At 46.5% G+C, this 25,657-nt stretch overlaps 1 protein-coding gene across 2 annotated transcripts; it reads left to right on the top strand.

The window, feature by feature from the left end:
• The first annotated feature begins 1,930 nt into the window (after positions 1 to 1,930).
• Positions 1,931 to 22,876, top strand: ZNF202 (zinc finger protein 202). Of its 2 annotated transcripts, none has more exons than XM_061146415.1 (7): positions 1,931 to 2,056; positions 16,844 to 17,337; positions 17,976 to 18,186; positions 18,541 to 18,629; positions 19,559 to 19,688; positions 20,234 to 20,353; positions 21,058 to 22,876. In XM_061146415.1, the coding sequence occupies exons 2-7, from the start codon at positions 16,936 to 16,938 to the stop codon at positions 22,050 to 22,052; spliced, it is 1,947 nt and encodes a 648-aa protein (XP_061002398.1). In that variant the 5' UTR covers positions 1,931 to 2,056; positions 16,844 to 16,935; the 3' UTR covers positions 22,053 to 22,876. The 2 variants fall into 2 exon arrangements, with proteins under 2 accessions (XP_061002398.1, XP_061002389.1); XM_061146406.1 differs by lacking the exon at positions 1,931 to 2,056 and adding an exon at positions 4,559 to 13,333.
• Positions 22,877 to 25,657: the final 2,781 nt, after the last annotated feature.

Genomic DNA, 25,657 nt, shown 5'->3' with positions numbered 1-25,657 from the left:
CAAATGGATCAAAATATACAGATTTGGCAACATAAAGTAACTATGTGGATATAGAAGGGAAGATTCTCATACACAGCTATTAAGTGTATAGATTTCTCAGCCTTTGTGAGAATGCTAGTGACAGTGTTGCATAAATGAATGTAGGGTATGTTTATTACAGTATTGTCTGTGGAGCCCCATACCAAGGCCACAGAGGCAGGGCCCGGCACTAAGGTTATCTTGAGAATTGAATGAGCCCCATAGCTACCGTTGCCAAAAGACCCCTGATCCCTACCAGGCGGCTTCCTGACCCCTGGTATTTTGTATTAGGCAAAAATACCCACCCTAACCAATTACCTAATGCTACCCTCCTAGCAGGATTTTCTTCGTGTTGAGACTATAAATACTGGCTACTAACCCACGAAAAGCATTGGCTGTCTCTGGTTGGTCATGAGGTCCGCCCGCTGCATTTGTTGGGCCCTAATCTTTGCTCCCTGCTCTTAATAAACTACCCCCTTCTGAAATACTCTGTGTCCGGAAATTCTTTTCCAGCTCACACTCAGACTGACACAACACTGTCCATGATAACAATTATAAACAACATATATTATCACTAGGCGAATGGCTATTCAGACTGTGGAATGTCATGCAGAAAGATAGAAGGAATAAGGGTGAAATGTATGTACTATGAACAGATGTCCAAGACCCCTTGCTAATGTTGTGGAATCTGGAGTCGCAAAACACACCCCAGAGGACACTTAAGACAGTGGAGTACAGCTTATTATGCCAGCAGGTCCGGGGGAATCAGTTCCCAACAAGGACCCTGATGTTTCTGAGAGACCCAGTTTTATACCACCCCCCCTTGCCCCCCACATGACTGGTTACATGTTAGCAACCTCTTTGTTGTATATGACTGAGTTTTACAGTAGGTGTTAGGAGAACAAACAATTAAGGTTAAACCGTGTGTGTGTGTGTGTGTGTGTGTGTGTGTGTGTGTGTGTGCGCGCGCCTGACCTCAACTATAACATCCGTTTGCCATCTGTAGGAAGGGAAGTCTCCAGGAGATATGATTTTCATTGGCAACGGTTTCCTCACTCTTGGGCAGGGTTCAGGCCCAGTTTACCTCTTGCTTTAAGATGGATGACAGGCTTCAAGATGGAGTGTGTCCTGCTTTCCTCACACTGGCCCCACCACTAGGAGAAAATGGCAAACTGAGGACTCCACCATGAACACAGAACTCCACCATGAACACCTACACACAGAACGAGTAGGAAACTGAAACCCACTCCAGTATTCTTGCCTGGAAAACTCCATTGACAGAGGGGCCTCGAGGGCTACAGTTCACGGAGGTGGTAAAGAGCTGGACAAGACTGAAGCCGCTGAGCAGCAGAGCAGCAAGCTTCTACTACGCTCCAATCGGTTCATGTACAAGATACCATTTAGCTCTTACAGTAACGGTCTTATTTGGCCCATTAAAGAAGATGGACACTGAGGTTCAGAGGTGGATTTGTCCGAATCCCTACAACTGATGGCAGCTACAAGAGGCAGTATTCAACCCCTAAACTGTTCTTTTCTTCCATGCTTCCCTGATGCAAAGAAGGCGGGGGGTGGGGGGTGGGGGGGAATCAAGAAAAACAGGTAAAGATATAGGTATCAAAATTTAAACGAACAAAACAGCCTAAACAGAAAAAAAGAAGAGCCCCCCCCCCCCCCGCAAGGTCACGAGTGTGAATTCACTACCCCCACAACCCCATCGCCCGTCCCCCTGCAGAGCGGGGCAGGAGAGTTGGACAGAAGCGGTATGTCTGAAGCCCTTGACTCGGGTTCGCGTCCCGGTGAACAAGAGACCTCCCAGAACGAGGGAGCACAGAGAAACAACCAATCCTCCCAGAGCCTAGAAAGGCCCCAGCGCGGCGAGGAGGCGGGGCGAAGGGCAGTTTCCGGTTCCGGGCGCAAAGGCCCCACGTGTTCCGACCCGCCGGGCCCCGCGCGGCTCGGATCCGGCGGCGCTGCCTCTGCCGGGAGTGGGTGGGGGAGAAGCCGGGGCAGGGGAGGAGCCGCCGGAGCTGTTGGAGCCGTGAGTGCTGGGGGCTGGGCCGGGCCGGGCCGGAGCGGGCTGAGCGGGGCTAAGCGGCGAAGAGGGGGAGGGGTCGGAGACCCCGCCCCCCTGGAGCCCTGGGGGAATCGTACTGTCCTGGGGAAGGGGTGGCGGCAGTGCGTGGAGGGGGCCGAGGCGTGGTGGTCCCCGTGTGTCTTGGCGGCCGAAGCTAGAGCCTCCGGGGATGTGGATGGCGATCCATGCTTCTTTCTTTGCAGCCACCGCCCTCCGCCCCCTCTTGAGGCCTGCAGAAACGCAGTTAGTTCGTACCTCCCGTTGCTTCCGCGCCAACAGCCCCCCTTCCCCCTGAAACCGAGGGAGGAGTGGTCGAGGCCCCTTCAGTTCCGGCGGCTTTTTCTCACCCCGCCTCTCACCTGGCTCGAGCAGTCCTCCCGAAGGCTCCCTGTCCTGGCGAATCCCATCTTACCAGCCACAAACTCCGCTGCAACACACGCAAATACACTCACCTGTGATTTTATCACCCGTGATCATCGGAGGCTTTGGAGACCATCTGGTCTGTGCCTTTTCAGCTCACTGTTACCGAACCGAACCTCTTCTCAAGCCAGTGACTGCTGTCTTCACTTGCAACTTCCCTCCCCCAACCCCTAGCAGCCAGTTTTGGCACTTCTCGATACCACCGCTACCCTCAACGGGAGTATCCGGGCCCGGCTGTTTGTCTGGTTTCACTAAAAGTTTGTCAGTTTGTCTGCCATGAATTTGTTCCGTTTTCTCAGAAAGTTGTCAGCCAGGTTTTAATTTTTCTGGACACGAATATTCTTTGCTCCTGGTCACTTTGATAACCCTGCCTGCCTTGGTCCTGGGGTGCTCCCACATCTTAGCACATCCAGGGTCTACTTAGAGGCTAAGCTTACGACTATTGCTTTTTCTCTGTCCACATTCTGCTGGTGACACCCAAGGCTGCCTCCCTCGGAAGCCACAAGGAAAGCTAGTGGAGTCGCTCATCCCTCCAACTTCTCTTCCAAGCTGCTCTATGGGCCTTGAGCCAGAAAGCCACTTAGGAAGGATTGTGGGGCAGCCATGGGAGGCTTGTTAGTGGGAGATATATGACAGGGGAGCGGTTAGGGATTGCAGGCATTTGTCTTGGGTAACTTTCTGCTTTTACTGTCCCGAGTAAGAAGGTTGGCAGGGGTGGAGGGAGGACGGGAACTTTTCTTCCTAGGACCAAACGCGTGAGATTCCTAATCTTTACCCCTTTCTTCTCCTTCTGTACCACTTTTGCAGTCTATATATACTATATTTCAGTAGACAGTAATTTCAAGTGCATATCAAGGTTTACTACTAAATGAGGGACTCTTGAGCATTATAAACTATACAGATGAGGTAAGTTATAGGTTTACAACTTTATTTTTCCAATTATTTGGCAGAGGCGTAAAACATATAATGGTCCTAGACACTTTTCTGCCTTTACATTTGGGCAGCACTGGAAAAGTTGGACGCCCTCTGCTCATATCTTAGATTTTCTTCCTTTGCTTTTGGTACTGGTACTCAGACTTACTAAACATCGTCATCCCCTGGAAGGCCCACAGGTTACTGGAGCCACCCCGAGTTACTGTCTGTAAGTCAGAGCTGGGGCTTGAGCATTTGCATTTCTAACAAGTCCTGTGGTGCTGGCTCTGCTGATCTGGGTTTCTCACAATGAGAACCACTGCCTTTGGCCAAACTTCTTCACACGTCCCGGTGGTTTGAGCATCAAAAGAGCTGTGTGTGAGCACTTCTGTGCTTGAAACTAGTAACAGATCTTGTGTGGGTAATACAACCACTTAGGTCTGAGTTCTTTCATTTTTTAAAATTAAGAAAATGTCCTCCTTTGCAGCCAAGTGCAACATCTTAAGCTAAATTGATGGTGAAATGTTGAGTTTTCCCCTTGATTTTCTTGATTCTTTTAATAGGAGCTTTAATTTCAATCATATAGCTTATACCCATATTCTCAAGTTTTGCTGTGAGTTCCTAGTATATTGAAGTCCCTGCTGTTTTTTAACTACATTAAATTCTTTCGGATCAGGGCCTGTGATTTTTTTTATCTTTCTTTGCCCTGCACCTTGAATTGTGTGGGAAACACAATTGATGTTCAATAGAACGTCATCCCCTGCCTTTCTCCTCACTCAAAGAAGTTTCTCTCCACTAATTCTTTGTAACAAAGTAGTATATGACTGTGCCACCTGATTCTCCGCAGGGGATTGAAATAAATGCTGATGTCAAATTCCTGTAACTGTCCCCAGAAGCCCTGACACCCACTGATTCTGAACTACAACTGAATATTCAAGTTGGAGGAAGAGGAGTGAGCCACTTAATTAAATGCATTACACATTTATTGAGCATCTTTTTTTAATCAAGTGTTTGCCAAAGTGTTGAAGAACTGGAAATATCAAAATATATAAGGAGGCCCTTGCCTTCAGGGATGGGGCTCACAGTGGGAGACAGACACTAAACAGCACAAGAATGGCATCCTGTGATTACTTCTACTTTAGGACCGTGATGTAGTCTGCAGCAGAAACCTGGTACTACTCCGATTTCTCTGGCCCAGCAGGCGTGGGTTCCATCTTCCATCATCTCATCATATGGAGGGGAGCCTTGAGCAAAGCCAGGAGGAAGTCATCTAGATACAGAGCAGGGAGTATCTTGACAGACTATTAATTAAAAACTAAAAACATAGTGAATGACTTTTGAATTAACTATTCTGAATTATTCATATTTACACCTCAGGTCAGGCTATGTTTACAAAATATATTATCCTGGTTTTTTTTTCCTCATTAAATATTGGTTCCTCTATGCGATTGACATTGACCATATTCGTTGTAGTGAATTAAATGCATTTGGCTAGTTTAACTCTTGGCTGCCAGATAAAAGCTGCTGCCCTCATCAGGGTGGGTGTCAGGTTGGGTGGTCACGTTTTTCCTACTTCAGATTAGTTTTTGATGTTCTGTTTTAAACTGAGGCATATAGATTGGCCTGCTTTATTCAGGCTATTAACCACCTCTGAGTAAAAACCTGCAAGGTTAAAAAGCCTAGCTTCATGTTGGAGGTTAACCACTAGGCTCATGGTGGCAGGATGTTTAATTCTGGACTCACAACCTGTATTTGGCCTCTGGCCCTTCTCAACTCTTGAATAAATCCCTCTCACTATCTTCAGACTAATAAATTATGGCTCAAGTACTCAATAAAGAGGCCACATATCCTTGTACCCCTCAAAGCTCCTCCTCTGTTACCAACAAAAAGCCAGATAGTTTCTCAAAATGATCCAGCTCTCTACCTTTAGCTAGAAAATCATCCCCATTTTCAGGATGAGTTGATGTGACTTGTCCCAGATGATACATCTCCAGGAAGAAGAACACAGGTTGTCTACCTCTGACGGCAGAACTGTCAACAGTGGGACAGGAGTGCCTCCTGGGCCTGTGGCCATGCCTATCAGTTCAGTTCAGTTACTCAGTCGTGTCCGACTCTTTGTGACCCCATGGACTGCAGCACCCCAGGCTTCCCTGTACATCACCAACTCCCGGAGCTTGCTCAAACTCATGTCCATCGATTCGGTGATGCCATCCAGCTATCTCATCCTCTGTCATCCCCTTCTCCTCCCGCCTTAAATCTTTACCAGCATCAGGGTCTTTTCAAATGAGTCAGTTCTTTGCATCAGGTGGCCAAAGTATTGGAGTTTCAGCTTCAACATCAGTCCTTTCAATGAATATTCAGTACTGATTTCCTTTAGGATGGACTGGTTGGATCTCCTTGCAGTCCAAGAGACTCTCAAAGAGTCTTCAGCACCAGAGTTCAAAACCATCAGTTCTTTGGCACTCAGCTTTCTTTATAGTCCACGTCTCACATCCATATATGACTACTGGAAAAACTGTAGCTTTGACTACCTATAGGAAACACTTTGCTGCTGCTGCTAAGTCACTTCCGTCGTGTCCGACTCTGTGTGACCCCATAGACGGCAGCCCACCAGGCTCCCCTGTCTCTGGGATTCTCCAGGCAAGAACACTGGAGTGGGTTGCCATTTCCTTCTCCAATGCATGAAGGTGAAAAGTGAAAGTGAAGTCACTCAGTCGTGTCTGACTCTTCGCGACCCCATGGGCTGCAGCCTCCCAGGCTCCTCCGTCCATGGGATTTTCCAGGCAAGAGTACTGGAGTGGGGTGCCATCGCCTTCTCTGAGGAAACACTTTAAATAAAACTAAAGTGAAATATTGTGATTATTATAGCTTTATTTACAGTTTTCATGATTATATTTACTCTCAATTACATTTTTAGACCTTGATCTAATCACAAAAGGCTACAAAATTTGGGGGCAGGAGATATTTATGTCTTTATATGTTGAGTCTAATGAAGGCAGAAAAAATTAAATGGCAAGACTGTCTTAAATAGTTTTTAAACATGGTTTGAAGCACACTGATCATGATGTGTTAGAAGGCAAGAAGTCTGTGAAATTTTTCCCTTTCATTTCTTTTGCCTTCTGGGTTAGGTTTTCAGAGGCTGTCTTGGGTATACAGGTTCAGCTCCAGATGGCTGCAATAAAGGAGATCCCACAGTAAAAACACATGAATTCTTTTGGTTTCCCAAAAAATTCTGTTTCCACTGTACTGTAATCAGTTGTATGCAATAGCATTATGTCTAAAAAAAATGTATATACCTTAATTTTAAAAGGCTTTATTGCTAAAAAAAAAAGATGCTAACCATCATCTGACTCTTCAGCAAATGATAATCTTTTAGCTGATGGAGGATCTTGCCTTGATATTGATGGCTGGTGACTGATGGGGCTGCTGTTGGCTGAAGGTTGAGGTGTCTGTGGCAGTTTCTTAAAATAAGACAACAGTGAAGCTTACTGCATCAGTTGACTTCCTTTCATAAACAGTTTCTCTGTGGCAGGCAGTGCTGCTTGATAGCATTTTACCCACAGTAGAACTTCTTTCAAAATTGAAGTCATTTCTCTCAAACCCTGCCACTACTTTATCAACTAAGCTGTGTTATATTCTAAATCCTTATTTGTCATTGCAACAGTCTTCACAGCACTGTCCCAAGAGTGGATTTCATCCCAGGAAAACACTTGCTTACATAAGAAGAGGTTTCTTACCCATGAAGGTTTTATCATGAGATTATAGCATTTAGTCACATCTTCAGGCTCCGTTTCTGATTCTAGTTCTCTTGCTATTAAATAATAAGACTTGAAGGCCGAAATTAGTCTTTCATCCATGGGCTATGGGATGGTTGTTGTGTGAGCAGGCATGAAAACAACATTAATCTTGTACATCATCAAAGCTCTTGGGTGACCTGGTGCATTGTCAATGAGAAGTAATATTTTGAAAGAAGTTTTTTTTTCCTTAGAAATAGGTTTCATCAGTGAGTTTAAGATATTCAGCAAACTATGTTGTGACAGATGCGGTGTCACCCAGGCTTTCTTGTTCCATTTATAGGGCATAGGCAGAGTTGATTTAACATGATTCTTAAGGGCCCTAGGATTTTCAGAATAGTAAATGAGCAGTGGCTTAAACCGAAAGTCTCCAGCTGCATTAACCCTTAACAAGAGAGGCAGCCTGTCCTTTGATGCTTTAAAGCTAATTATTGACTTCTGTCTAGCTATGAGGGCTTCCCAGTGGTGCAGTGGTAGAGAATCCGCTTGCCAGTGCAGGAAACGGAAGACATGTGGGTTCAGTCCCTGGGTCGGGAAGATCCCCTGGAGTCGGAAACGGCAACCCACTCCAGTATTCTTGCCTGGACAATCCCATGGATGGGGCAGCCTCGTGGGCTACAGTCCATGGGGTTGCAAAGAGTCAGACATGACTGAATACACACACTGTAGCTATGAAAATTCCAGATGACAACTTCTAGTAAAAGGCTGTTTTGTTTACATTGAAAATAGGCTGTTTAGTGCAGCCACCTTCATGAATTTTCTTAGCTAGAGCTTGATAACTTGTAGCTTCTTCATCAGTACTTGCAGCTTCTCCTTCCACTTTATGGAGATGGCTTCTTTCCTTAAACCTCATGAACTAACCTCTCCTAGCTTCAGACTTCTTTTGCAGCTGTCTTACCTCTCTCGGCCTTCACAGAATTGAAGAGGGCTAGGGCCTTACTCTGGATGAAGCTTTGGCTCAAAGGATTCAACGATCCTTTGAATTGGCTGGTTTGATTGTCTATCTAAACCACTAAAACTTTCACCACTTTCTTATATTTATGAATTCCCTGGAGTAGCACTTTTAATTTTGTTCAAGAACTTTATCTTTGCTTTCCAGTTTGGCTAACTGGTGCAGGAAGCATAGTTTTTGGCCTGTCCTATCTTTGAACATGCCCTCCTCATCAAGTTTAATCATTTCTTGTTTTTTATTTAAAGCAAGAGACATTAAAAAAAAAAAAAAAAAAAAAGCAAGAGACATGTGACTCTTCCTATCACTTGAACACTTAGGGCCCACTGTAGGGTTATTAATTTTCTTAATTTCAATATTATTGTGTCTAAGGGAATAGGACAAGAGAGAGATGGGGGAACAGCTGGTCAGTGGAGAAGTCAAAAAGTACACATTTATTGATTGTTTGCTATCTTATATGAGTGTAGATTGTGGCACTCCAAAACAATTGCAGTAGTAACATCAAGGATCACTAATCACAGATCACCATAACAAATATAAAAATAATTAAGTTTGAAATATTGCAAAGATTATAAAAATGTAATTACATCAAGTGAGCTAATGCTGGTGGGAAAATGGCTTGCTCCAGGCAGGGTTGCCACAAACCTTTAATTGGTAAAATGAAACAAACAAAAAACCACATTATCTCTAAAGCATAAAAAAGATGAAATGCAGTAAAACGGGGTATGCCTGTACGCACTGGATTTGCCTCAGGTTGCCTCTTACTGTTCAAGGGAGGGGACAGAACTGTGATTTAAGTAGAAGCGTTGCTAACGTGGTCTTAGGCAGGAGAGCCTATCTTTAAGTTTTCATCCTGTCTGTGTCCTAAGGACCTTGTTTAATCTTCACTTGTAAGTGCTTTCAAAGCCAGGACTCTTGTCTTGGTTTAACACTTTATTTTTTCTTTTTCTGGCTGCACTGAGTGGCTTGCAGGATCTTGGTTCCCTGACCAGGGATCGAACCTGGGCCATGGCAGTGAGAGCACCACATGGGCTAACCACTGGACTGCCAGGGAACTCCCTTGTATTAGTCACTCAGTCATGTCCAACTCTGCAACCTCAGGGACTGTAGCCCGCCAGGCTACCTCTGTCCATAGAATTCTCCAGGTAAGAATACTGGAGTGGGTAGCCATTTTCCTTCTCCAGGGATCTTCCAGAGCCAGGATTCATACCTGGGTCACCTGCATCACAGGCAGATTCTTTACCGTCTGAGATACCAGGGAAGCCCAGAAAACTCCCTAGACACTGTACTTTAGATATAATAGTAAACAGACCAAGATTTTAAATCTGTGCATTAAAATGTTTTTTCTTGGCATTATGATGAAATAAAGGACTTTTGCTCATCATTTAAATCTTGCCTTCTTCCCAAAAGGATTTAAAGTAATTTGCAGGAAAGAGAACAGAATATATGGAGCATCTGCCTTATACCAAGCTCTGTGCTGAAAGCAATCCAGTGTGTTACTTCACTTATCCTTTAAACAACCATATGAGGTGTGAAGTGTTGGCCACATTCTGAAATTTGGACTGAGGTTTAAGGAGTATCCCCTGGCTAATAAATGAGGAGAGGGGTTCAGACTAAGGCTCCAGAGCCCCTAATCAGTTTGTGTAGAGTGTGGTTAGACATTAGACTAAGGATAACTAACAGTAAAGTGGAAGAATCTTTCCAGTAGGAGGATCTTAGTGGGTAATCTTTAGTTTTTTTAAAGAGTAGTGCAGGAGTGGTAAAGGGCAGTGAACAATCTTTGTTGGCTGATTTCTGGAACAACAGGAGGAGCAGTTGCAAGGTCAGGTTAGCCCCAGTGAGCAGACATTCACATCTCCAGACTGTGGGCCTGCGTCATTCAGAGAAGGGAGACTGGGAGGGATTTAAGTATCAGCTGAATATCATCATTCGAACCTCTGATCACTGTTTTCTTCTGAAGATTATTTGCCGGTAAATAGATTCAGTAGATCCTATCTTTCTCTAGGTTAGATGCTGCAGGACTACAACCACCCACATAGTAATAACATTTTAAGCTAGAGACCCAGGTATCTTTTCACTGCCTGCACTGTTCTGTTCTTGTCAGTAGGATTGAGTTAGGGCCTTCACTGGCGTGTGTGTGTGTGTGTGTGTGTGTGTGCGCGTGCATGCGTGTGTGTGCTCAGTTGTGTCTGACTCTTTGCCACCCCATGGACTGTAGCCTGGCTCCTCTGTCTATGGGATTCTCCAGGCAAGAATACTGGAGTGGGTTGCCATTTCCTCCTCCAGGGGATCTTCCTGACTCAGGGATTGAACCCGTGTCTCTTGAGTCTCCTGCATTAGCAGGTGGATTCTATCCCAGCTGAGCCACCTGGGAAGCTCACTAGCATGGGACTCACTCAGGGACAGAGACAGCTGGACCACGGATGGGAGAAAGGTCTTGCCTCTCCACCTCTCCTCCCCAGTCTTGCCCCAGCCATTTTAGAAACACTGAAGAGACTAGGTCATGCGGCCTGCCCGGGCCAAGGCTCATGAAGCATCTCTGTAGACATCATGTTCAAGCCTTCTGAAACCAGGTCTTTCACTTTTTTTGGCCTTGCCTCTCGGTCTCTCTGTAGCATCTTGGTTTTGGGCTTTTAGCTATCACTGTAGAGCCATTCCAAGGACAGACACTGAGGGGATGCATTAGAATAGCAAAGGCAACGAATTCCTAGGCACACTTGTAGGGTAGCCCATCCCGTAAAGGGCAGAATAAAATACAATGTCCATTTTCTGTCTCTAGTACTGACGTGTAACATTTGCACAGCACACTAGTTTGTAAGCTCTCACATACCTCAGTGAATCCTGTGTATTAGGGGCGTGGTTGTCTGCAGAGAGTTTCATCCTTTACAAGCACTCTTGTGTCCATTGTCTTAGGAAACCCCAGGTTCGTAGGGATGTGGGCCTGGACATACATCTCTGGATACTGAATCTGGTACTCCTCCCACAGCACTGCCCACCTCCTCCCTTTCCATCTCCTGTGCCAAGAAGGATGGCTCTGCCTCCCCTTATTCTGCTGTTGGCTGATTTTTAAAAAATATTTATTCACTTATTTGACTGTGCCAGGTTTTAGTTGTGACACACAGGATCTTTGATCTCTGTTGTAGCATGCAGTATCTTTAGTTGTGGCATGTGGGATCTAGTTCCCCCACCAGGGATCGAACCCAGGCCCTTTGCATTGGGAGAGCAGACTCTTAGCTACTGGACGACCAGGGAAGTCCCCACTGTTGCTGACCTTTTGCCTCCATCTCATCTTCTTAGTCTGCCAAAATAAATACAAAGCAAGCAAATAAAGCAGGTTTTATGTGGTGCTATTATATTCTCTTTTTGGGGAAAGCAAAGCCCTGTAAGAGCAGCACCCTCTGTCATAGCACATAGACTCTGTAATAGGGAATCCTGTGGACTGTGCTACATGGAAACAGTGAGAGCTCCTGGTTGGCTTTGCTGGGGAAGTTCTTGGACTTTTAAGATAGTAATAATAGAAATCCCTTCATTAAGCTGGAGACCCTGTATATCAATACCATCTTCTTCCCCTCCCTTGCAGATGTAGGGGGGCATTGTCCTGGTAAATCATCACTGTTCAGTTGGTGAGTCGTGTCCAACTCTTTGTGACCCCATGGACTGCAGCATGCCAGGCTTCCCTGTCCTTCACTGTCTCCTGGAGTTTGCTCAAACTCATGTCCATTGAGTTGGTGATTCTATCTAACCATCTCATCCTCTGCCACCCTCTTCTCCTTTTGCCTTCATTCTTTCCCAGCATCAGGGTCTTTTCCAGTGAGTTGGCTCTTCGCATCAGGTGACCAAAGGATTGAAGCTTCAACATCAGCCCTTCCAATGAATATTCGAGTTGATTTCCTTAAGGATTGACAAATTTGATCTCTTTGCTATCCGAGGGACCCTCACCACGGTTTGAAAGCATCAATCATTGTTGTAGTTGCATTAAATTACTTGATGTCTGATTTTGTCATTATTAAAGTTGATTCAAATCTTCAAAGGAAAATAACTTTGTTTTTCTTTTCCAAACACACAGTTCTTGTGACTTATATGTGGATTCTCCCAGGGCAACCTGAAGATTCCTTGTGATGAGTTGTGGTTTCCTCACTTCAGGGACCACTGACAGTATTCTGTTTTATTCACAATCCAAATAACAAGTGTTTTTTCCTTATTTATCCATCTGTCTAGCACACAGTTTGCTGAACAAATGGATAACTAAAAATTAATAAGACACTGGATCTGTCCTTCTGGAGAAAGACTTAAAAAGAACTTTCTGTGGTCTCTACCTGGGAACCTGTTGACAGCCTTGAGCTGGGTGCTGTCCAGCCCTGTCCTCAGAGCTTCGTGGTCTGGTGAATTAAACAGGAGTGTGAATGGTTCTTGCCATGCATAAGGTAGATGGATGTGTGTGCTGTGATACAGGGTCTAGGTTCCTGTGCAAACAGTCTGGGAGGACCAGGGAGGGTGTCCAGGAAAAGCAGGTCTGAAGGATGAGTAAAGTTGACCAAGTAAAGGGGGTAAAAAGGGTATTTCAAGGCGCGTCAACAGCATCAGGAACAAAAACCCAGTGAGAGCACAGAAAAGAGAGCTGTACGTGCAGGCAGCAGCAGACAGTGGAGTAGCAGTCATGGGAATAAAGATGGGCAGGGGCCAGGTCTTGCAGGGCCTCGAGAGTCAAGTTATAAGGAGTTCAGATTTTCTCCTGTGGACAGTCTGGAGCTGTTGGCTGATTTTATATGTTAGGAAGTTTAGTCAGGGACTTCCTTGGTGGTCCAGTGGTTAAGTCACCTTCCAGTGCAGGGTGTGCAGGTTCAAACTGTGGTCAGGTAGCTGCTGCTGCTGCTGCTGCTGCTAAGTCGCTTCAGTCGTGTCCGACTCTGCACGACCCCATAGACGGCAGCCTACCAGGCTCCACCGTCCCTGGGATTCTCCAGGTCAGGTAGCTAAGATTCCACAAAACAAAACAGAAGTAATATTGTAACCAATTCAATAAAGACTTTAGAAATGGTCCACATTAAAAAAAAAAAAAATTAACTCAGACCTTACTGAAGTATTGCAGGTGGAACTGACGTGGACATGGCTCCTGCCCATTTCAGGATGCTGGCACTCATCCATCTCCCTTCCACAAAGCTAAAGGTAAATGTGTAGGTTCCAGAAATAAAAGCTGGAGGAGGGAGTCACTCTTGACTCCACCACAGCCCAAGGAGATTTCACACCAAAATAAAGGCTTACTCCCAACAATGAGATATGAGAGTGGGGGACTGGTGGGGACAGGGGAGGAATATGGAGTTGAACCATCTGCCAGCCTGGAGCCTGGAAGAGCTACTCCTGTGAAAGTGTGTCTACTGCTCACACGGAAGGGCAAGGGAAGTATAGGCCTTTATAGCCTTGGGTCAGAGGCTTAGGCCTAAATAACACACTGTCAACATGATTCAGGAAATGCTCTGAGAAGTTAAGATCATTGAAACCACTAGTACTTGGGTAGAAGCAAATGAAATTTCATTCAAAGGGCTCACTTTTGTAACCTAGGGCTCTCAGGTCTCCCAAAGAAAATGGGCAAAAGCATTTAAAAAAAATACAAACTGCCCATGAAGAAAAACCACCATGAGGTAGAGCGGATTTAATACATAGGAAAATTAGCCCAGGGAGATCTGTTAATTATGGAACTTTCTAGAATAGACCATGAAATTACTTAGTACATGTTTTCAGGTATTGGAAAAATGAAGTGAGCCTGAATGAAAATTGCTTTGAGATACAGATTTTAAGAATGAGTAATGTGGTCATTAATGGGCAGCATTGCACATTAGACAGCATGTTACAGCTGTTACGAATGAATTGCTAGGACTTCCCTGGTGGTCCAGTGGTTAGGACTCCCCTTCCAATGCAAGGGACGTGGGTTCAATCCCTGGTCATGGAACTAAGACTTCACGTGCCATGTGGTGTGGTCAAAAAGTTTAAAAAGAGAGGATTACTGACCTTGAGATACACCTGGGGCAATTGTGCATAGATGCTTAGTTGCTGAGTCGTATTTGACTCTGCAACCCCATGGACTGTATCCCACTAGGCTCCTCTGTCCATGGGATCCTCCAGGCAAGAACAATGGAGTGGGTTGCCATTTCCTTCTCCAGGGGCGAAGCAGAAAAAGATGGGGACATGAAGAACCCCTCAGGTTGCACACGGAAAGTGGTGGTAGGGGCAGCCATCAGGAGGACACTGGTGAGATTTGTACCAGGTACTTCATCCCACACACATGCCGCTGTGGCCGTAGGGGTTAGTGGGTCATCAAGCTTTGACTAAGGGAATGGCAGAGGAGATGAGATGGATGAATTTGAAAGATTTAGAACATAGATTTAACAAGATTTGGTGAATAAAAGAGAATAGAAACTTACAGTGGGAAAGACTTTCATCCTGTTAATGTAGGAAGGAAACTTCAAAGTGGAGACTTACTCATTTAAATGCATTTATTGTGCGATTTCTTACAGGTATTGGAGATTGATCACAGCACAGTTCCCTACTTCAAGAAGTTTCACAGGAAAGATAGGTGATGGCTGTGTGATATGGCAGATTTGAGATACAGATGTGCTTAGATAGCTAGGGAAGCAGTGATTCCTAACCATGCTTAAGGGCCAGGGAATGGGTTCAAAGAAAGCATCTCAGAAAACATGAAGCCTTATCTATGTCTTGAAAGACAAGTTTAACCTAATGAAGGGTCAAGATTCTGAAGGAACTGCATGTGGAGAGGACAAAGAGCACAGAGCTTTTGTGTGCTTCACATGCACTCTGTGTGTGTGTTTGAAAGGATAGGAGAGGAAGGCAAAGGAGTAACAAGATGAAGGCCAACCTAATACATAACCCTTAGAAGTTCATATTTCAGTTACAAGACAGGAGTGATTGAATATCTTAAATAAGGAAGGGACAGGACCAGATTTGCAAAGGGCACTCACTCTGGTGATAATGATGGTTGGTAACTTAAAAGTAATGAACCTGGAGACAGGTAGCTCATGTGTAGAGGCAGCTGCAGTAATTCAGAAAACTGATTAAGACCTAAACTGCAAATCCCGGAAATGAAGAAGGAATAAGAGCACACATGCAGCATCGGGGGTGGGAGTTTTCCATACATAAGGAACAGACTCTTAGGGACTTGGAGGTCTGTAAAGACACCCCATTGTAGGGAGGTGAGCAATGCATTCATTATAGCAGGTGCCACAGAGAAAAGGGGAGGATACGAGCCCTGAAAAGTAAACAGAGGCTGGTTGTGAAGGGCTTCATGTGCCATGCAGAGGATTTTGGAACTGATCTTACTTACAAAGTTACTATTTTAAAATATTGGGTGATGCCGTTGTAACTATAATTCAGAAAGATAATAGTTAACATTGGGGCACCATTGCTCTTCTAAGCACTTCACAGATACTCCTCATAGTAACCCTGTTAGATGGATTCCATCCTTACCTCCATTCTGGAAATAGGAAAACAGGCAGAAGGAGGATAAAAATGGACCATGGCCCCCACACCTCTTAAACAGTAGAGCAAGGATTCAAACCCTGACAGTCTGACTTTCTGACTCTAGGACTCCCAATCTTAATCATAGACACTTTAGGTGTTTCTCAACCAGGATGCACTTCAGAACCATATGTAGCATTTCTTAATGATACAGTTGTCTAGACTGACTTGAATCAGAGTGTCCAGAAGAATGCTCTGTGATTCTGTGTTCTGCAAAAGCTCAGCTGGTGAACTTGTTGCACTCTGCTCATAGCTGACTGCTACAGGACTCCCAATGAGGAAGTCGTGGCAGTAGTCCAGGCAAGAGGTGAGGGCCCAAACAGGAGGAAACAGACTTAGAGGCTTAAGAGGCAGAACTGGTTTAATGAGCTATAAGCAATGGGGAAGAATCAACATTGAATCCAAAGATTATAAAGTTGAGTGTTTACTTAACAAAGTGATGATCTCAACCAACAGAGGATACCAGGAAGAGGGGTGGATTTGGGAGTAAGAATCATGAATTTAGTTTTCAGCATTCAGGTTTAAGGGTCTGTAGGTCTCCCAAAGACATCTTAAGAGGAGGGTCACTTCAGGGGGTGCCTGTGTGCCAGCCGCTGTTTCTGTGGCTTTCCTCACTGTTACCTCATACAGTCCTCCCCTCAAATCTCTGAGAGTCCCCACTTTACAAAAGAAATTGATAACGGAATGTGATTCGGTTCACTGAACCTCCATTAAGTCTTCTCTATTTCAGGCCTATTGATATGTCACTTCTTGGAACATATATCCCCATGTATGTGTCAGCATGTGTGTGTATTTGTAAAACAGATTGTGGTCAATACCACATTTTTAGCAGGCAGTTTTAAGTATCCTTTCTCCTACTGTTTTCCTTTAAGTTTCACAGATTTTATGAAATAGAAATGCAGTATTTTTCTGTTTTTGCATGAGGTGTGACCCTTGCCTAGAAAAAGGAATGGGAGAACATTCCTTCAGACACGGATTTTCCTATTCCAACTAGGTCTATGTACAGAGTGTGTTACAGAGATTAGGGGAATGGGAACTTGAGTTCGGGAGTATTATGTATACAGGATTAAGACTGAGGTCAGAACTGTGACTCCTGTGGGTACCTTCATGCTTAGCCTGTTGTCTATTTTCACTTCTCTACCCCAGGTCCCTTGGGAGAAACTCCTGGATTCGCGCAGGCTGATAGAGGGGGAACTGTGTGAGCTCTCGATGGTGTGAGGCCACCTTAGAGCCAGACAATGGCTACTGCCTTGGAGCCGGAGGACCAGGATCTTTGGGAAGAGGAGGGAATTCTCATGGTAAAGCTGGAAGACGACTTCCCCTGTGGGCCAGAGTCTGTCTCACAGAGGGATGACCCTGTGCTCGAGACGTCGCACCAGAACTTCCGGCGCTTCCGCTACCAGGAAGCAGCCAGCCCGCGGGAAGCCCTCATCCGCCTCCGAGAACTGTGTCGTCAGTGGCTGAGGCCAGAGCGGAGGACGAAGGAGCAGATCCTGGAGCTGCTGGTGCTCGAGCAGTTCCTCACCGTCCTGCCCGGGGAGCTGCAGAGCTGGGTGCGGGGCCAGCGGCCCGAGAGCGGCGAGGAGGCCGTGACCCTGGTGGAGGGTTTGCAGAAACAGCCCAGGAGACCAAGGCGGTGGGTGAGGAGGGGGAGTCCTGATCTGTGTGATGCGGAGGGGGTCTACCCGCTGGAAGGATGGCTAGGGCTCACAGAAATCACCCCGTAAACTTTAACTGGCTCTGCCCTTGGGTTGCACCTACATCCATACGCCCCATGGGACAGCGGAGTGTGTGTGTTTGTGTGTGTGACTTCCTGGTTCTTGAAACACCTGCCTGGGGACCGTCTTTGCGGCCTCATCACCAAGGGTGATACCGCTTTCCTTTTCCCTTTGGGTATTGAACCTCATTTTCCTGGGGGGGAGAATTCTGTGACTTCCTCAGAGGTTCTCAGCCCCTCACTCAGAGAGGCCCCTCCTAAGACAGCAGAGAGGGTGATGGGAAGAATGGCACCTCAGAGCCCCAGTGATGGGCAGGGTTGAGGGCAAAAAGAGAACAGAGAGGTATCTGAATGTCCCGCGCGCTCCCCCCCCGCCCCCGCCCGTTGTTCTGACGACAGTAACCTGAGCTTCCCCTCGCACACACCAGGGGGAATGGACTTCCCCTCTTCTCCTGGGCCTCCCTGGGAGTTTTCCGATGGCAGCTTCTCCTGATGTGAGCCCTGTGACACCCAGGACTTTATCCTGACTCAGCGGTGACTGGAAGTTGGAATTGTTCCCAGGTGACTGTCCATGTTCACGGCCAGGAAGTCCTGTCCGAGGAGACAGTGCCTCCAGGAGCAGAGCCCGGGTCACCTAGTGAGCTGCAGGACCCTGCACAGACCTTGACCCCCGAGGAGCTCCGTGAGGAGACCACACAGAGCCCAGATCTGGGGGCATCAGAAGAGCAGACCCCGTGCCAGGAGTCGGAGCTCCAGCCCCTGCAGGAGAGCGGTGGGAAGCCCGCAGGAAGGGGGGGTCATGGCTGAGTGAGGGGTGGGGGTGTTGCTCTCAGACCGGGAGGCTGGTAGAGCATGAGTGGAGCAAGCCACAGGACGCAGGTGTTGAAAGGAGGCGGTACTAGCCGTAGTCTCGCGAGAGCAGGGCCACCGCGGACAATAGAACTCTTGGTTATTCCCCTGGCATTCCCGTAACGTTATAGGTGGCAGCTTTGGGGTGACTCAAATTATTCTTAGACCAATGTCACAACCCCACCCTTCCCACCAGAGACCATGGGGGATGCTCAGCTCTTTGCTGGTTATAAGGCTGCCTTGCACGTGACTGACCATCCTCTTCCTGTCTTCTTAGAGGTTCCAGTGCCCCAGGACCCAGCGCTTCCTGAAGAGATGAACCCTGGAAACGCTGAGATGGTCGCTCTTCTCACTGCTCTGTCACAGGTGCGCCTTCATTTCCGTCTGCACCGCAGGGAATTCGAGGAACCATTGAGCATTAGCCGTATGCTGAACAGGTCAGACAGGATACAGGCTTCCATTGTCTGTTGCCAGGTTAAGCTTTGAGTTCCGCACGTGTCTGAAAGGGGAGGATCTGCATCTCAGAAGAACTTCTTAGTTGGATCTGCAGGCTCCAGAGCCTCTTGATCTGCCACTGACCTGACGGACTAACAAAATGGGGTTGTTTTGGGAAAACTCTGGTACAACTTTGAAGTTGTCAAACTGAGAATTTGTTTTTTATTTTAAGAAATAAACTTGACAGTCATTTGTAAGGGTGACCGACTGGCCTGCAAAATCGATTTTTTATTTTGGTTGCTGTTCTCTCCTAGGGACTCATTCAGTCAGGCCATGGCATTCATGAAGAGTTCACCAGGTCAGGAGCCCTGAAACTAAGCTGAGTGGCTGGAGAATAAAGGAATAGAGCTCATCCTTGTTTTTAGATTGTAGAGCTGAAGAGGGAAGTCCTGTTGATGCTAGGTAGACTGTATAAGTGGTGCATGATTAGGTAAGGGCAATTAGGAAGAACGTCCTAGAAAAGATGAATTTTTCGCAGAGATATAGATAGCATTAGAATGATGACTTCCAAGACCTTTCTCATATTGTAAATAATATCCTCAGGAAGAACAGTGTAGTCTGGTGCTGAGGGGAAGTGGTTGGATTGGAGAGAACAAGAAGAGGGTCAGTTGCAAGAGCAGAAACTTGGGAAACAGCAACAGAAAATGAAACACAGGTGTCCTGAAAGAGAACCAGGTGTCCCGTTTGAGTTTCTCTGTCTCTTGGATGGACTGTGCGTGTACCAATGACCTTCATTCCAGGAATTAGATATGAGGCTCCATGAAGCATCACATTGTAATGGAATCCTTGTGTTGTTTCAGGGCTTGGTCACTTTCAAGGATGTTGCCGTGTGCTTCTCCCAGGATCAGTGGAGTGATCTGGATCCAACCCAGAAAGAGTTCTATGGGGAATACGTCTTGGAAGAAGACTGCGGAATCGTGGTCTCCCTGTGTAAGGAATTTCAAGTGTTTCTAGAGTGTCCTGAGCACAAAGATCTTCCTCTTGTTGGAAACTGAGGGTGTCTTAGACCTTCGACTGTACGTACTACACTTCTCTTACGCTGACCCCACCAGTGACATGAAAGGACAGCTGAAGAAGATGATAGCTTTCGAAATTAAAGGGAAGAGAAAATGCCTAGAAAGCAGTTGGAAATCTCTAACAAGAAAGTAGAACTGTAATATTATAGTTTTAGTGTGAGTTTTAGTTTAGTGTGAGTAGGTAAGCATATCAGTTTTGAAGCAAGCAATAAAAGTTTGGAGTATTCTACTTACTTGAATATAGGAAAAGAGGGTAACACTGCCAGTTGTGTGATTACTGAGTTGCTGGTGAAAGGCAAGAGATACACAGTTCCTGTCAGGGGCTCAAGCTAAAGAGACGGAAGGTTTGAATGGCTTGCCTATGGGATTTTTCTTCAGTCTACCGAACAGAAAAGATCTGCTCTTGACCCAGGGGACTGTTGAGCCAATCGTGATGTCCTGTTTCCCTCTTTTGAGCAGCCTTTCCAATCCCCAGACTAGACGAGATCTCCCATGTCAGAGAAGAAGAGCCTCTGGTCCCAGATGTCCCAGAGCCTCAGGAGCCTGAAGAGCCAGAAATTCTAAGTTTCACCTACACAGGTGAGGAGTGTCAGGGGATCTGCCCCACCCCCACCCCTCGGCTGCCAGTTCCTCTGGTCAGTGTTTCCCTCGCCCTCTGGAGAGCCCCTCTTTCTGGTTCTTCTAATGGCTCAGCCAGCACCACTGTCTCCCTCTGAAGCCAAACATTCTGTCTTTTCTCCCCGCTTCACACCTATCATTGGTTTCAGGGATGTGTAATACAAAATGGTGACAGGAAAAAAAGGAAACTTTTAGAATTGCAGCTATACCATTTTTTAAGCATTTACACAGACTCTTGATCCCCAGTCTCCACATTCGTTCTGCACACAGACTTCTCTAGTTGTGGTACACAGGCTTAGTCGCCTCACTGCATGTGGGATCTTAGTTCCCCAACCAAGGATCGAACCCACGTCCCCTGCATTTAAAGGTGGATTCTTAACCACTAGACCACCGGTAAAGTCCCTCCACATCTGTGAAAGGAGGATGATAATATTTGTCCACATGAAGGCTGTTGCCAGCATGAGATAACATGTAAGACACTGCTCAAATTACAACAGGCATACAGTTGACCAGTTACTTCTTTTTTCTAGCCTCTGCAGTTGAGAAAGATGAGTTTCTCTCTATATGGTCCTGACCTTTCAGAACAGTGTAAAACTCTCTCCACTGTGCAGAAGACACACCTTCTACCTCTGTAATCTCCTCCCTTCTCATCTCTGTTTCTACAGGAGACAGGAGTGACGAGGAGGAGGAGTGTCCTGAGCAAGAAGATCTGAGTTTGGAGGATCCACACAGGTCTGTGTCGGGAGATGCAGAAATTCACCAAACTCCAGACTGGGAAATAGTCTTTGAGGATGATTCTGGGAAACTTAATGAAAGAAGATTCAGCACAAAGATTTCTCAAGTCAATAGTTCAACGAATCTTCAGGAAACCATGTCTGTCCACCCCCTGTTAGGGAGACATCATGACTGTCCTGTGTGTGGAAAGAGTTTCACTTGTAACTCTCACCTCATTCGACACCTGAGAACTCACACGGGAGAGAAACCCTATAAATGCATGGAGTGTGGGAAGAGCTACACACGGAGCTCCCATCTCGCCAGGCACCAGAAGGTACACAGGATGAACGTTCCTCACAAATACCCGCTAAACCGGAGGAATCTGGGTGAGGCTGCTCCTCTGGGCCAGGCCGAGAGAACCCCACCCGTGGAGAAACCCTATAGGTGTCAGGACTGCGGAAAGCACTTCCGCTGGACTTCCGACCTCGTCAGGCACCAGAGGACGCACACGGGAGAGAAGCCCTTCTTCTGTACCATCTGTGGCAAAAGCTTCAGCCAGAAATCCGTGCTCACCACCCACCAAAGAATCCACCTCGGAGGCAAGCCCTACCTGTGCGGCGAGTGCGGCGAGGACTTCAGCGACCACAGGCGGTACCTGGCCCACCGGAAGACGCACGCGGCCGAGGAGCTGTACCTGTGCAGCGAGTGCGGCCGCTGCTTCAGCCACAGCGCCGCCTTCGCCAAGCACCTGCGGGGACACGCCTCGGTGAGGCCCTGCCGCTGCGGCGAGTGCGGGAAGAGCTTCAGCCGGAGGGACCACCTCGTCAGGCACCAGCGGACACACACAGGCGAGAAGCCGTTCACGTGCCCTACCTGCGGGAAGAGCTTCAGCAGAGGCTACCACTTAATCAGGCACCAGAGGACCCATTCACAAAAGGCCTCCTAGCCAGGGCCTCAGGCGGGGACAACTGCCTTCGGCCTTCTCCCGGGGACGGGCTGGGAGAGGCCCTCTTGTCTGCTAGAGGAGACCTTGTCTAGGGCGTCTGCCTGACCTGCCCAAGTCTGATGACACCTTCCCGCAGCTAAATTAGCCCCAGGCAGGACCTCTCAGCCTTCCTCCACACCTTGAGGAGACATTCTTCCCAAAGTTCGCCTGAAATGAGGCCTCTCCTTGGCTAAAAGGCTTCTGCCTCCGCCTGACAGGTGTGAAGCAGGGGGAGTAGAAGACGTAAGAGGTCGGGCTTATTATACTTGCCCCCATCCTGAAGATGATTTAACAGCCTCAGCTTTGAAGTGGCCCAGGACCAATCCTCCGGGTTGGTGAGGGACCAGCCTTTACGATGCCGTCCTCCCTGGGCTCAAACCTTAAAGCACACAGCCCTGAAGTCAGGGCAGGAGAACCATGTCTAGATGGCTCTGCCTCACCCTACAGGTTACCTGTACAAACCTCTCACTGGTTCACTTCCTCACCATGCACTTTCCTTTGACTCTGGGGAGAGGTGTGAGTAGCATTTGATGGGCAGAAACATGAAGGCAGCTTCATGTAGATCTCGTCAGGCTGCTCTCCTCTCCGAGGTCAAAACGACACCAGGTGCCAGACACTGCTTGAAAGGGGGGCCCAGTCAGCAGCCTCTTTCCTCGTGGGTGTTTCTCCTGTGAGGAGGCTCATGATGGGCCTCCCAGTTTCTTGGTTTTGTCCCTGGCACTTATTCTGCCACAAGTGGGATGTAGCATTTGGGTGCCGTGGGATTCAGTAAAGTCTGATTAAAATCATGGTGAAATCATTTACATTTCCACGTATACACAAGCCCACCCACCCCATCCTTGTCACATGGGTTTGTGCGGGGATTTTTGAGATGGTATCAGCTGACAAAGGCACTCTTAACAATTGTAGAATCATGATGGACAGGCTCACTTTATTTACATGAAGGGAACTGGAGAAGATCTGAGCTCAAATTATGGGAAAATTAAGAAAGAGCTGTTGCTGCTGACCAAGGCCATCTAGACTATTCTCCTGACTCCCCACCCTCATCTTCCCTGCCTCACACTCTGACATCAGGGAGACCTGGGACCCTGAAGAATTTACCAGGAGTAAATGGCTTTGATATCGGCATTGTTTGCTTTTTCTTACATGATTTCATTTTCATGTAAGAACTAAAGCATAGGATCTCATGGCCCAAGGGTCTCTGTTGTCTGGTAGAGGTTCTGTGGAGCTGAGGCTGAATACTTATGAACCTTACCTGCTCTGATTGTGGACATGGCCAGGACTGGGGAGACCATTCCCTCCATCCATGGAGCACAGGGTATGGGATTAAAGCATGAAAAGGGAGACTGTCTTCTGTGCCTGGTTTCTTCTGCTCTGTTTCTTGAGCTCTTGTGTGCCAGTGTTCACCCGAAAAGCATGGGTAGTGGGATGACAGAGCCTCAAGCTCAAGAGCTCAGCAAAGGGGATTCTCATTCTGGCCAGTGACGGTGTTTCAGCTGACTGGCTTTAACCCTGGTTGACCATTGTCCTGGAAGCATACACATGTGAAATTTTTAAAAAGGAACACTGGCAGCCAAGATCCTGTTTCCTAGGGCTTTCCACCCATCCAGTCTTCAGGACTTCAGGTTCCCAAGACTTCTGAAGATCATTCATACAGAGAGGTATGGGAGGACAGGGTAGTTATCTGTGAGGACAGAGAAGCCTTGGCATGGTTAGCAGAGCCATGGGTGGAATCATGGTAAGATCTGGACTTTGCAAAGTCTGAACTTTGCAGAGGAGACTGTCCTGATATGCAGACTTTTCTGAGCCATTGATCTAACGTCTACGCGTAGTTTGTCCGGATGAAATGCCATAACACCAAAAAAGTGAATGTCTCCTAGATTATATAACATTTATGGAGTTGATAAAATTCTGGAGGTAAAAGCAAGTTGATTTTTAATTTGCTGACTTGTCTACATTACTGAAGTAGGTGAAAATCTTGTCTAGAGAATTACACATAAAGGGAAGTTTGAGATACAGTCCAGTGTGTTGGAAAATCAGAGTATTTCTATCGCTAATCCCCCTGCAAAGTTTCATATGCTGACACTAAATCTCTGGTCACCTTAAATGACTATTTTCTGAGGTTCCTGGAAGGACATGCTGTCTCCTAAATCTGAACACAAACCGAACCACGGTCCACAGTTGATAGCAGCAGGGCCAGTACCAGAGCCTGGAAGGAGCAGCAGGCAGTACAGCTGAAAATGGGATGCTGGAGTCCAGGGTGCCCTGCCATTCCTGAGGGGTCCTTCAAGATTCTGTAAACAGTTGACTCCTGACATTCTCAAACACCTTACTAAATAAAAGTTTGTGAGGAAGAAGAGGAGATTTTAAAGATTATTTGAAGGAAGATACAAAGTAGCCTTATGTAGCCTTATTTATTTATAGCTGTGCCATGGGACATGCAGGATCTTAGTTCCCTGACCGGGGATCAAACCCATGTCCCTTACAGCAGAAGCACAGAGTCTTAACCACTGGACTGCCAAGGAAGGCCATCAGGCTCTTGCTTAGTTGTTCAGTTGTGTCTGACTCTGCGACCCTGTAGACTGTAGCCCGCCAGGCTCCTCTGTCCGTGGGATTCTCCAGGCAAGAATGCTGGAATGGGTTGCTATTCCTTTCTCCAGGAGATCTTCCCAACCCAGGGATCAAACCTGGTTTTCCTGCATCGCAGGCAGATTCTTTACCATCTCAGCTACCTAGTCTAAATTAATTGACAACTTAGAAAATTACTAGATTGTTGGAAATGAAGTGTGATTTGCTAACAAAGTTAAGAAATTAAAATGATAATAGCATTTGGCCATTAATTTAGGAATAATCAAGGAATATTCAACCTCTTCTCCACTGCATGGAAAAAGAAAAATTTGCTAACGACAGAGATCTGGGCTTTTCAACATTTAAGGAAGAATTGGAGGCAGGTGATCCAACAAAGAAAAGTGAAGAAGAATTAAAGAGTGGACTCAGAAAAAAGAAAAAAAAAATCCAAAAAAGAAGAAAATGTTAGAAAGTGGTCAGTGTTGACAAATGCCATCAAGGAGTCAAGTTGATGAAGACTAAGTGCATTTGACTGATGATGAAATGTGTGGTGAAAATTGGATAAGCAGGCAGGAGTGAAGAAAGACTGGAAATATAGGATGCTATACAAAGCTTGAAAAGGAAAGAAAAAGAGTGGCAGTTTGTGGACATTGAGTGTCAAGAAAGGATGTCAGCATTTCTCAGGATCAGGGAGACTTGAAGCATTAGAGAAGTTAAAGTAACATTTATTAACCACCTCCTGATTTTTAGACCTTGTGTTCAAAGGTGTATTTATACATTTTATCAAGTTGTAGACACTGAGGAGAAGGAGCAAAGGGCGACTGAGACATTAAAGCTACAATAAGAGGAATAAGGGCCTCTCTGGTGGTTCAGTGGCTAAGACTGTGCTACAAAGCAGGGGGCCTGGGTTCAAACCCTGGTCAGGGAACTAGATCCCACATGTTGCAACTAAGACTCGGCACAGCCAAATAGATAAATATTCAAATAACATAAATTGA

The sequence above is a fragment of the Dama dama genome, chromosome 1 (assembly GCF_033118175.1).
Source record: "Dama dama isolate Ldn47 chromosome 1, ASM3311817v1, whole genome shotgun sequence".
In the NCBI taxonomy this organism is placed as follows: domain Eukaryota; kingdom Metazoa; phylum Chordata; class Mammalia; order Artiodactyla; family Cervidae; genus Dama; species Dama dama.
This window is presented reverse-complemented; position numbering and strand designations above follow the sequence as displayed.